Source organism: Anoplopoma fimbria, chromosome 5 (genome assembly GCF_027596085.1).
Source record: "Anoplopoma fimbria isolate UVic2021 breed Golden Eagle Sablefish chromosome 5, Afim_UVic_2022, whole genome shotgun sequence".
Taxonomy (NCBI): Eukaryota; Metazoa; Chordata; class Actinopteri; order Perciformes; family Anoplopomatidae; genus Anoplopoma; species Anoplopoma fimbria.
The window spans coordinates 349,185-361,608 of NC_072453.1; the positions used below are offsets into that span (position 1 = coordinate 349,185).

Here is a 12,424-nt window from a genome sequence, read left to right on the forward strand (position 1 = left end):
AAACACAAACATTCAATCATTTAAACATGAATCTTATATTTAAATTCTGCTAGATTCCCCAAAACTGCCACACTGGCCTTTTTTTTTTAAAGTTGCTGCTACAAATGCATTTTAATCAAGCATTTAATTAATTTAACTATTTAAAGCCCTGCACCGTGCCATTATTAAATAAAGTAATAAATAAATAGATAATTATGAAAAAAAATACGAATGAAACATTTGCTACCATATCTAAATAAATATAAATGTGTGAAATACATTTCCATCATGTTTACTACATTTTTTTTTCTCTCCATCTTTTGAGGTTTGACCAACGCTCTTTTTTTTCTATCTCGCTGCTCGCTCTTTTTCTGCAACCGCACACTGGCACCTGACTGGTTAATTAGCTGCGCCCACCGCTCATCTTGATGCACCAACCCCTAATGGCAGCACAACAGAAGCGATTGGAATCATGCGTTTACATTTCTCCCTGGCCTCCCTCCCCCTCCCACCGTCTCCCACACGGATTCACAGTGCATTCACTCAACATCACTCGATACGTTTGCATCTTGAGAGACACTCTAGGAACCCTGCCTGTAAAAGCAGCCTGGTGATTTACGGTTTGCCCCGCTAATCGTGTTAGCCCCATTAGCGCTAATGCTACCGCTGATAAAAAAAAAGGGAGGCTATTGATGAGCTGTGGTAATGAGACTACTGTGGACCAGGTGATAAAAGTATCTGCTACTGACCTGATAGCGCTTCACCTTGTGGTGGAAGTTTTTCCAATACAATTTACTATACTAATACCCAATTTGTACTAGTACTATCTATGTCCCGAGATGAGTCCCAATGAGCGTTGAAATAATGATCAAATGACAAATGAAATGTCCTTGCGGTATTTTATTTCTTTGCATGAAAGAGCCAGAAGTTTACAGAGTCACCGGGAGCCTGCAAAGTACTGAACTCCCGAGTCAGGCCGCTCACCCCTGTATATATGGGAGCCGGGGTGGCCAGGCTCAGTTCTGAGTTAGCATCTCCTGACAATGAATGGGTGAAGGAGGGGGGTATGAAGAACAAAAGGGGTGCATGAATATCAAAGAAGAGGTAGAAAAAGAAGACCAAAAGGTGGGTATGAGTCTCAGGTCTGGAGGAAGGACCGAGGTGTGAGAGGGTCAAAAGGTGGGGGCATGAATGAAAGGACATAAGGAGCGTCTCCACACAGTGTAACTTAACATACAGAGAGACGAGGTTCTCCACCTTTAGAATACACATCATAGTACATTTCATTCAAAACCTTTAGAGTAAAATCTTCACATCATAGTACATTTCATTCAAAACCTTTACACTATATACTTCCAACATACACTAATATAATTTTCCATTACAACCTGCATAACCAACTGTTTGTGTGTGTGGCTGTTGTTGTTGTTGTTGTTGTTTTTTGGATCCACATCTAAAGCAAATGTTCTTTTTGCAAGAGATTTGTTCATCAGTTGGATCGTTCAGAGAGCGGTCAGTAAATATCAAGGTAAAGAGAAGCATTGCATCCATTTTAAACTGGAAAGTACCCCATAGTACACCGTAAAATACTGTATTGGAAGTCGTCTCTCCTACTCTAGCAGTTGGAGCTGTCCAAGGTCCTGAACTCTGTGCAGTTAGCAAGTGCAAGCTAGTCTGATATATATAATAATTATTATGAACTTCATTTACGAAGCACTTTCTATGACAACCATGTCTTTAATGCATTATAAACACACATATGTGTTATAACCTACAGGTAGCCATGTATGATAATAGATATAAGCACTCGTAAATATTTATAATGACTTATCAGGTCAAGCACCATAATACTTCATCATTGCTGGTCATTTGCTGAGTGGTGTATTATGATTATCATAGTTGTAATACATTATAATCTTTTTATAATGCATCATATTCACTGTTACTCTAAGTGGCCGTTGTTTGCTTCAAGTCAAGTACTTCTGTAAATATAGGCATATTAAAGCAGATTATTATGCATTATTAAAAAAAAGATAATGTATTACAACTATGACAATAACGGTGCACTATGACTTTTACAAATTTGACCAGCAATTACAAGGAATGATACTTCCCCAACTACCTGTGCAAAAGTTTACTCGTAAACAAAATTATGTTTTAGTCTAGTCTAAAAAACAGCAGTTGTAACACGCATACAGATATTTAAAAAATAATTCTCTACAGTTTGGCTTGATGCCACATGCTAACAGAATTTTAGGTCAGTAAAATGGATATTTTTGAAATCGCCTTTTAAGGTGTAGATTTATTTTCCTAAAAAGCTTGTATCTGTGTTGACGTGTTAAACTTCACTCCACCTCCTATGAGCCTCCTTTGGCAGGATACCGTTACGGAAAAATATTTCATATAACAAGACGACAACGTTTTCTTGGCCTTTATCGGATTTATGTTGTAAACTGACCTTAAGCAGCAACTCCATCTCGACCCCCGTCCACACACGCCTACGGGCCTGGTGAGCATTTCGAGTCGTTACTGTGGACGGACATATTTTGTAAAACAACAGAATAAAATTTTAGAACGTAGAAGAATATATCTGTTTGTAAAAAATCTCTGTCTACTTGTAGGGAGGGCCTTAATATCTGCCTCTGCCTCCGAACACGTCTCTGCACTGGTGTCGTGTTCAAGCAGCCACTGTTACCTTTTATACAAGCATGTAAATCCATGCAAAGATGTGTTACTTCTTAATCCCTACGCTGCCTTTTTTTTTTTTTTTTTTTTTTTACTCAGAGGTCCCCCTGCCTCAAAAACCCCAACTTTTTCCATAAAAGTACCGCACCTGGTCCCTGTTGAGTGCTTTTACACAAAGCATATCCCCCTTTCTGTTCACAGATGCACCGAAACTTCAGTTAAAATGCCCCCCCACCCCCCTCCCCAGTGAGTAAACAAGATGGAACCCACAGCTCCACTAGGCCAGTGTTTCAAATTGAGAGCTCGCTGAATATGACAGCCCCCGTTACTGCTGCTCTTAGACATTCATTATCATTAAGATGTTGGTTTCCGTACCTGCTTAAGTAAGCATTTATCCCCAAGCTGTTTCGGCTTCCTCTGGTGCTCTCTCTCTCTCTCTCTCTCTCTCCCTCCCTTGCCCATTGCGGGCAAATTTGCAACCCAGCTTTTGCGTCAGCACTTACAAAAGGAAAGCACTTTTTTTTATACTTTTCTTGATGCTCGTCCAAGAAATTCATGCACGGGATGCATCTGGGTCTTTGGAGGGAGAGAGTCTTTGTGTGTGTGCTTTGTGTGTGTGTGTGTGTGCTTTGCATTTCTCCAATTCCCTCCTGTTTCCCAAAGACTATTACTCTAACTTTTCATCCATATCCAGTTGACAGAATAAAGACATTTCATTAAGGCTATCTCTGCGCCGGGGCCTGTTTTAATGAAATGCATACCTCTGCAGCCAGCCACACTGGTCTTTGTGTGTGCGCTGTATATATTTGTTCTTCTTAGATGTGTGTGTGTGTGTGTGTGTGTGTGTGTGTGTGTGTGTGTGTGTGTGTGTGTGTGTGTGTGTGTGTGTGTGTGTGTGTGTGTGTGTGTGTGTGTGTGTGTGTGTGTGTGTGTGTGTGTGTGTGTGTGTGTGTGTGTGTGTGTGTGTGTTGTGTGTGCATCTCATTAGCTGTCACTTGGGAGTAGTCGCCTGTACTTTTTTTGTAATCGTAGTATACGTAGTCCGTGAAATAGATATATTTTCCCGGCTCGCATATGTTCATATAATGCACTCTTATGCCAACACTCTCAGAGCAGCTCTCCATAATGAGGAACTACATCCCTCCAGGCTTTGGGTTTGGAACCACGCGGCTTTGTGTGAGATGCAGGGCCGAGGAAGTAATTAATGTCTGGCTTAATTGTCCGGCGCGTGTCTCCTCAGACCTCGAATCCCACCTTCACCGCAACCCTGAACCCTAATAAGCCCACGGGGACAACCCAGCATGCACCTCGGACCGGGGCCGAGGCAGCTGCATAATTAGTCTGCAGACACGGCCTTGAACGCCCACGCCAGACTGAGATGTTTACATCTAAAAAACTTAATAATGCCAAAACAGTGTCACATCTTCTTCATGGATGTAATTTCTCTATTTACCCAAATGCAGTTCTGGTGTAAGGCCCGCTCAGTGATGGGTAACTTGAGATTATTCAAATTTGGTAGCAAATTTAAAATGTTCTTTAAATATCAGCCAGTGGCTGATTGATTGATTGTCAAATCCAGAAACTGTAAATCACAAGTTTGGATTTTCAAATGTCTTAGTAAAATACGTCTGCTCAGATAAAAACAACCAAATCAAAGCTTCAAATATATTTATATTAAATATTTCATCAAATCACTTCATTCTACATGTCTAATCGGAAATTCTACCACAAATAAAATGTTCACACTAACTGCATGCAGTATAAAGAGGAAAGTCTTTGACCCTCTGCTCAACTCGCTAGCTGTTGATTTAGCTGAGACCAGCAGAGACTTGGGAAGAAGTTTTCAAAACTTCGACTGAACTACAGGCTGTTCGCACAAGATCAGAGAGGAGATGTAGTGTGGAAGTTCAGCTTTTAAAAAAGTTATTTGCATGGTTGATCATCGTACTAATACAAGTTGACAATGAGGAATACAAGAAGACAAAGTCATGGACGTAAGATTATGACGGGAGGAGGATAGATGACGTAGTATGAAGAGGACCAAATTCCCTGTATGGCAGAGGTCAGAACAAATGGGTGGGTCAGAAAAACTTTCACCCAGTAGACCGTTGCTAGTGTCCTGTGTGTAAACAAAACTCAATACGTATCTTACGTAATAAAATAACTTAACAAACAAGTGTAAATATTCAAACCCGAACCACAATCTTTTTCCTAAACCTAACCAAGTTGTTTTGTTGCCTGAACCCAAAGTAGTTTTGTGTCAATTTGCGCGATAAGTTTCACTCTCACAACGTGGTAGGTCATCTGAAGTGTTTCAATAGCAGTAATAACTACTGATGAAGCCCAAGTTTATTTGTATGATGCCTTTCAACAACAAAGCGATTTAAAAGGGCAAGACATAATAATACATTAAGACCAAATGTAATAGGAACTCCATATAAAAAGAGGCATATAAATTAGATTTAGAAATAAATAAATGATAAAGAATACACTGTATTAATGTGATTGAGTACCTTGGTTTCATTTCTGGTATTTCACTCACTGAATTAGCTAAATAAACCATCAATATTCAACCCCACACCCGCGGGTGGGATGGATAAGAGTGTTTTCCTTTAACAATCGCCAAAACTACACCATTTATCATGGCCAGAAGCTGTAGAAATGATTTATCGTAAATCGTAAACTTAATTATCTGCAGATTTTCATCCCTCCGACGGTCCTTAAACATATCGTGTGAGCCGAAAACTTCAGAAACATCAGAAAAAGCTCAGAAACTAAGCTCAAAATTGTGATATTTCATCAAAAACATTGTATTCTACATGTCTCATTTAAAATTCCGCCTGAAATAAACAGTTTAAAGTAACCAGATTCTGTAAAAAGCATAAAATTCTGCGCTTCTCAGCGCAACTAGGATGCCATGATTGACTCGGCTGAGACCAACAGTCACGTGGAAGAAAATCTCTGAAATTTCGACTGATCTGCAGGCTGCTGAGCACAGAGCAGAGAGGATGTGAGTAGAGGTTGTGAAAATGTGAATCACTTGATATATACAGTATGAGTAGACTCCATTTAATTTCCAAATTTGGTAACACTTGTTGGATATATATATTCATTATATATTAATAAAACAGTTATACCTATCTTATACTGCACAAAATACATTTCTAAGTTATCTTTATTTCTAGTCTAGGTGTGCTGTTTCCATAGAGGTGCAGGACTCATTTATTGAAGTGAAAATCAAGGTCACAGAGAGAAACATGTGACAGGACAAAAGAAGCTCTAAAACTGCTGGGGGTTCAGAGGGTTAATAATTACATAAGCCATGATAGAAGAACTGATTTGTGTTGCTAACCTCTATTGTACACTAAATAATATGTGACGTTAGGGAGGAATCTTTGACATATTCTCTATTATTGACCACTTATGGCTTTCCCTTGTGCATAAAGGACAAACAGATGCAGTTTACTGTAAGAGGCTGGAAAGACTGTGAGTTTAGTTTGAAGTTTGCAGCTGCTGTCACTGTCTGATTTTTGCGAAATGAGCCCAAAATCATATTTCGGCGTCTGAAATCCTTATTGCCAATAACCCTTTTGATAAGACAGTGTTAGTAAGACCAGGAACCAGAGCCCGCCCCCGCCCAACACACACACCCTCATTTGCCCTTTTCAGTCGCACTTTACACAGCCGACATCTACCAAAGGCCACACCATACATCCCTGTCCGCTTTTACAGCTTGCCAATGAGAAACGAAAGTGGCTTGCGGGCCGCCTAAGTGAAATTTAGGAGTATCAGAGCTATTGGGGGAGGGCGTCTGCACATTATTGACAAAAGGTGCTTGTGCATCCGTCAGCAGTGAGTGATGTCCCATGCCGCTGTAGTCGCATTCAGGAATCTATCAACGGCTAATAATTATGTGTGCATTTACAACAAGGGGGCCCCGGGTTTAATGGGTCGATGCGCTCCCACTCCAATTCCCATTCGGCACATGGATTTCCTGTCATTTTCATGAAGACTTTTAAATCAAGAAGGGGTCTCTCTCTCTCACCTGGACCTCCCTCCCCTGTGAAACACGTTACTTTCCTAACTCAATACTGCCTTTATCAGAACCCATCTGTAATATGGTTTATCATTCTGTCTAGTTGTTTTTGCCTCCAATGGATGGAGAGTGATAGAGCACTTTCTTATTTTGAGCAACAGCATGAGTCCTGGGATTAAACTGAACAGAGTTTGTTGGGTGGTTTGAGTATGATGGGCAAACACAGGATCTTATGAATGGTTTGTCCCCATTGGTCTGGTACAAAATGGGCTTTGTGGATTGTTACCAATACCATTTATAGCCAATCAATAGTGCATATGTGATTATATGTGATTAAAGAGCTAAGATCCACAGGTTTTTATTTTCACATGCTCATACAATATGTGCAATGGAATGCAAGGTGGAATCCTCTTGAGGCTGTGCTAAAAGGCTAGTGTGCCGTAAAGAATACTTATACTTATTATAATCAATAGGGGGTGTCACGATTTTCCGATAACACGATTCAGTAAGACTTAAAATTTTAAGGTCACAATTCCATTTAAATCATGATTTATTAAGATCAACAGATCGATTGGTTTAATGCCCCGACAACTGTCATTTATGTTATCTTCTTAAAAAAAGATAAACGGCATGGCACCTATGTGATACATTTTTTATCATTTATTTGAGGTCAGTTTTGGGCGTGTCAGTTTCAGGTCCTTACATGCGTATAGTTTCTTTTTAAAATAAACGTTGGTACTCAAGCAACAAAAGGTTCAGGCAACAAAACTACTTGGTAAGGCTAAGTAAAAAAAAAAAGTCTATTGGGTTAAAATCAGTTTGCTATGTAGTATAAATCAGTTTAAGTAACTGGCGTTGTTTAAGTATGGGAGTAACTTAACAAAACTAGGTTGAAATATGCCAGCGCTGACTTCAGATCTCTACTACAGCCAACTCCTAAGCGCTGCGGTGGACCGTGCTAGTATATATAAATGTAAGTTATATACACATACTGCTGTTAGGTACATTACATTTTTTAACTAAAATAAGCACATAATGATAATGTTGTGATTCATCCATCCATCCATCCATCCATTTTCCGTAACCTGCTTATCCAGTTAAGGGTCGCAGGGTGCTGGAGCCGATCTCAGCTGTCAATGGGTGAAGGCAGGGTTCACCCTGGACAGGTCGCCAGTCTGTCGCAGGGCTGACATATAGAGACAAACAACCATTCACACTCACATCCACACCTACGGGCAATTTAGAGTCTTCAATTAACCTAAGCTGCATGTCTTTGGACTGTGGGAGGAAGCCGGAGAACCCGGAGAGAACCCACGCTGACACAGGGAGAACATGCAAACACCACACAGAAGGTTGTCTGGCCCGGGAACTGAACCCGGGCCCCTCTTGCTGTGAGGCGACAGTGCTAACCACTACACCACCGTGCAGCATTGTTGTGATTCAGTCCCTTGGTATTGTGTTTGGATTTGATTTGATTTACGTCCAGTGCCGATGCAGGAAATAGTTTGTCCTTTACATATCGTGGAGTGAAGGGGCTGTGACTTGTATTTAAGGCATTTGTTAAAAGGCTTTTTACTCCGGTGAATGCAGGGACAGCAAACCCGAGAGAAAGAAAATCCTTAAGATATTTGGCCCTTCTCACATTACTCTAGCATGCAGCTGATATGTTATGCAGATCTCTTGGGGATCACAGGGGACTCCTCCTGCATCTTGGTCAAACGATGCACTTCACCGCTCCGGGGGCTGGCGTGAGCATCGGAGCTCCAACGGGGCCAGCCTGCCAAAGTCTGTCAAGCTCCTGTACGAATGGAGAACGACTCTTGTGAGTGCACGGGACCACACATTTAGTCCCATGCTGCTGGTGCTTCTGCTGACACAAATAAAATCAGCACCTAGCCTACTGGTGTGTAAAGACTCTGAAAAAGCATAATATACAACATTGTGCTTGAGGTCAGGTTTAAAGGCATTTCTCACAAAGCTACAGTATTTACTATTTAACACCGGGGTGGTGCAGGTTGACATGTATATATTTTCACTTGCGATACAGTCCAAGCGTTGACGGCTCACAGAAAACTCCCACCTTCTGCAGCATTACCAAGCAAAGCCCTCTTTTTTTATGCAGTGTGACTCAGTGCTGTGTGACTAAGGTCCTACAGTATGCCATAACTTATGTCTGTAGCACAGTCACCACTCTGTGATCTATAGTGGACCCATTCGTCATCTTTCAGTCAGTGAAGGATCAAGTCTGGATGGTCATTTCTAAAGCGACTGGAAACATAACTGCTGTTGCAGTGACCACATTAACAAGATCATTTCGTTTTTGTATCAAGGCCTTTACTCCGCTAGATGTGAGTTTGGATATATAATAGCTAAGCTTCAAGGTCTTCAAAGGTCTTTATGTGCAATGCAAGGCCTCAGCTGTTACCGCGGATGCTCACTTACTGTGCCAAGGTATGTCAAGCCAAGCGTGGACCTTTATGACCTTTTAGTGAATAAAAAATAATCATTTAAAATATTTTCTGTTATTCCATCATTTTCCTACATCGCATTTAAATTTTTTAAGTGGCTTCAATGACGAGTCTTGTTTAATACTTCGACTTAACTGCAGGCAGCTGGGCACATAGCATTGAGGAGAGGACAGGAGAGGTTGTAAAAATGTTAATAGTTCAATAAATAAAGCATGAGGAGCCTCCATATTTGTGTCCAACAATGGTAACACTAGAAAAAAAATGTAAGATGTATATATTCCAGTATTTTTTGCATGATAAATTATCAAAGAAATACAACTTGCATTCTTTTCTTTTTTTTATGGTTTATGGCATTGTCACTGTGTTATACTTCACAAAATACATTGATTTGTGAGACATGATTGTGCTATTTCCATAAATGTAAAAATGATTGTGCTGTTTCCATAGATGTAAAAATCAAAGCCCAAAAGAGTAAAATATGAGAGGAGCAAAAAACGCCCTGAATCACCTGTGTTTGCTTAGTGACTTTAGCCAATGCTTTCTTTCATAATTGCGGCGAAACATCGCGACATCTGCTCATACCTCCAGCTGTCACCATGCTCATGGTGGAAAGGGTGACGGAGGCTTCTCTTGACTCCATGCTTTCAACTGAACAGTGATGCAGCGCTTTCTCTGCAGTGCAAGTCAATAAGCAGACTGAATGTCGGCCTCTTTGACTTGCCGAGGGCTCAACTCTGAATCCATGCGGTCGTGTCAGCTTCCAACTGATTCATCGCGAATTTGCATATTTTTATCTCAATTTGCATATTTTTATCTAAATTGGCAAGTTATCTGCTCTTTTGTAGGAAAAAATCTCGGCGGAGCACAATCCCAGTGACTCATCTCCGTGTAATGCTGTGTTCCTAAATGGGGGAAAAAAAATGCCGCTTTGGGCTGCAGCAGATATTGTAGCGGGAGTTGGACGGCGATAAGCCGTTGCCTCCCACCCTTGTTGAAGGGAATGGAATTCTTGGTCCCGGTGGCCAAGTCTTACATAAGAGAAAAAGATTGGCTGAGATGCCTATCACGCCCACAGTGCTGACATTCTCTCACTGTGCCATCCTGTCCTCTCAGTCTTACAGTGCATGTGTGAGCTGATTCTAGGCCGATTCCTGCTTCTCTCACTTCTGTAATACTTCCTCTATTCAGAGGGATGGATTTTGACCGATTTGCAGAGTCACTGCGAATCAGTTTCGCACACTGAGCTTCGTGTTTCTCACCCTGGCGTTTCTTTGGTGCAGTATGATCAGACTGGAAAGTCATGCTGCTGTTCAAGATGGATGGTATGGGCCCCTGGGAGCCGATAATGTTCAAAATGAAATGACCTACAATGCTGTTGAAAAAGTCAACTGTTGTATCAATGTTTTTCTTCTCTCCTTCATTAATAACCATTTGAACAGAGACAAAAGGAGTAAAGTTCTGACACCAAATGTGTTTTTCACATTTGAAATAGTTTTGGCCCCCAAAAGAAAAAGACTGAAATTGTTTAGACTTATGTTTTGTCGATGTCCCCATAGCGTTACATGCCAGTGGGGAATACTGTTGGAACTATTCTTTCCCCCGCAAATGCCCTTCAATGTTAAATTTGTTTTGTAGCCCATTTAAAACAAAAGTGAACCACAACAATAGAAATTGTTGCCCAATTCCACTTGGGCTCTACATGTTTTAGGTTGACTTTTTGGTTTTTGTTCACTCTGCAATGAATAGGTATACATTGTGATTTGTCTACCCAAAGTATGTTCAGAGAATATGCTGTGATCCAATTCCAACAGTGGTAACCGTCTATTTCTATTGTTTAAGGAATGGCTTTGCTTCAGTAACACACCTGTTAACGTTCCAGCTTATTTTGGGTGTTAATTGTAAATTTGATTTCTAGTTAAATCTACCTACACTGATGCTAAACTTCCATTTTATTTTACCAATGACTGTGGATTTCTTCTACTCTAATTCAACTGCTGCTCAGAGGGATCTTTGTCTCTTTCAGTTGCTCTTTTAGCCAACCCTCCACAAAAAGATAACATCTATTCGTAAAGAGGACAATTGAAACATATAGTGCATTCCTCTCAGCCATCTGATAGTAACAAATCAAGCTTTTGTGGAAGGCGACCCTAAACTTTTGATGATATGGTATGTATAGGGCCGTGTACTAAAGCAGACCAGAAACAGGTATCCTGCCAGCCCAGTGTTCCAATTCTATAAAAAGTTGCAAAAAAATGTGGTACAATGAGGATAATAATGATACACCAAGGAAAAGCTCCTGTGAGAAAAGCTTGTACATTTTAGAATTTGAAAAAAAAAGGAAGAAAAAACACATGTTCAATCTGGAGGTCCAATCCCAGAGTACCTCTACCGGCTATCAGAAGCCCAAAGATAACTTAGAAACTGTGAGCTTGCCAGACTGTGAGTCTGGCAAGCTCACAGTGTGAAACAAACAAACAAAAAAAAATATATATATATATATGCTGAAGCACTAACTGGCCGTCACTCTGGGTGACCTCTCAAGTGTTAACGCATCCCATATCTCCTCGCTGCAGATGCTCGCCCTTTTTGAACACAACCTCACGCTCTCTATTTCTGTTTGTGTTACAGTGCCGTCGTTCTGGGGGCTGGTAAACTCGGCCTGGAACCTGTGCTCGGTGGGGAAGAGGCAGTCGCCAGTCAACATCGAGACCAGCCACATGATCTTTGACCCCTTCCTCCAACCCATAAAGCTGAACACCGGCGGACGCAAGGTAAGGACGACGCAAACACGCTATTCTCTGCCGGCTCGACCGATGCTCATGGGGCTGTGTTGACTCTCCTTTTTTCTCCGCTGCCTGGGGCTTCTCTTAGATGTTGCGCTACACTGCTCGGGTGCCGGTCGCACATTGTTTCTTAGCCGCTGTAGTTTGATAGGGCGGCGTGTCCCCGATCGATGCTCCTGGCCGCTGTTTGTTTTGGCACACAACGTGAGCCCATTTGTCCGAACGAACACTCGGCTGGAGATAAAGTAGAAAACAGTTCACCTATTCAGAAATGCACAATGGTTGTGCTCTGGTTGAAGAAAAAAGCCTCGACTTTATCTGAGGTGCTTTAACGGATGAAAGCCAGCGGCCTAACAGCTGATTAGTCATGCATATTGTTTGTTATTTTCTCCTGTACAGTGGTGCACCAAGGACAGCAGGCATCAGAATTCTGCTCCATCCTGTGCCATATGATAGCAGCTAATTGGTAAGCC

General features: G+C 41.2%; 1 protein-coding gene across 1 annotated transcript in view; it reads left to right on the plus strand.

Annotated features, from left to right (window-relative positions):
• Positions 1-12,424, plus strand: part of ca10a (carbonic anhydrase Xa) — a 204,910-nt gene that overhangs the window by 74,406 nt on the left and 118,080 nt on the right. The window contains exon 4 of the mRNA XM_054599350.1: positions 11,797-11,939. Within this exon, the coding sequence (XP_054455325.1) occupies positions 11,797-11,939 (143 nt within the window). The remainder of the gene's footprint in view (positions 1-11,796; positions 11,940-12,424) is intronic.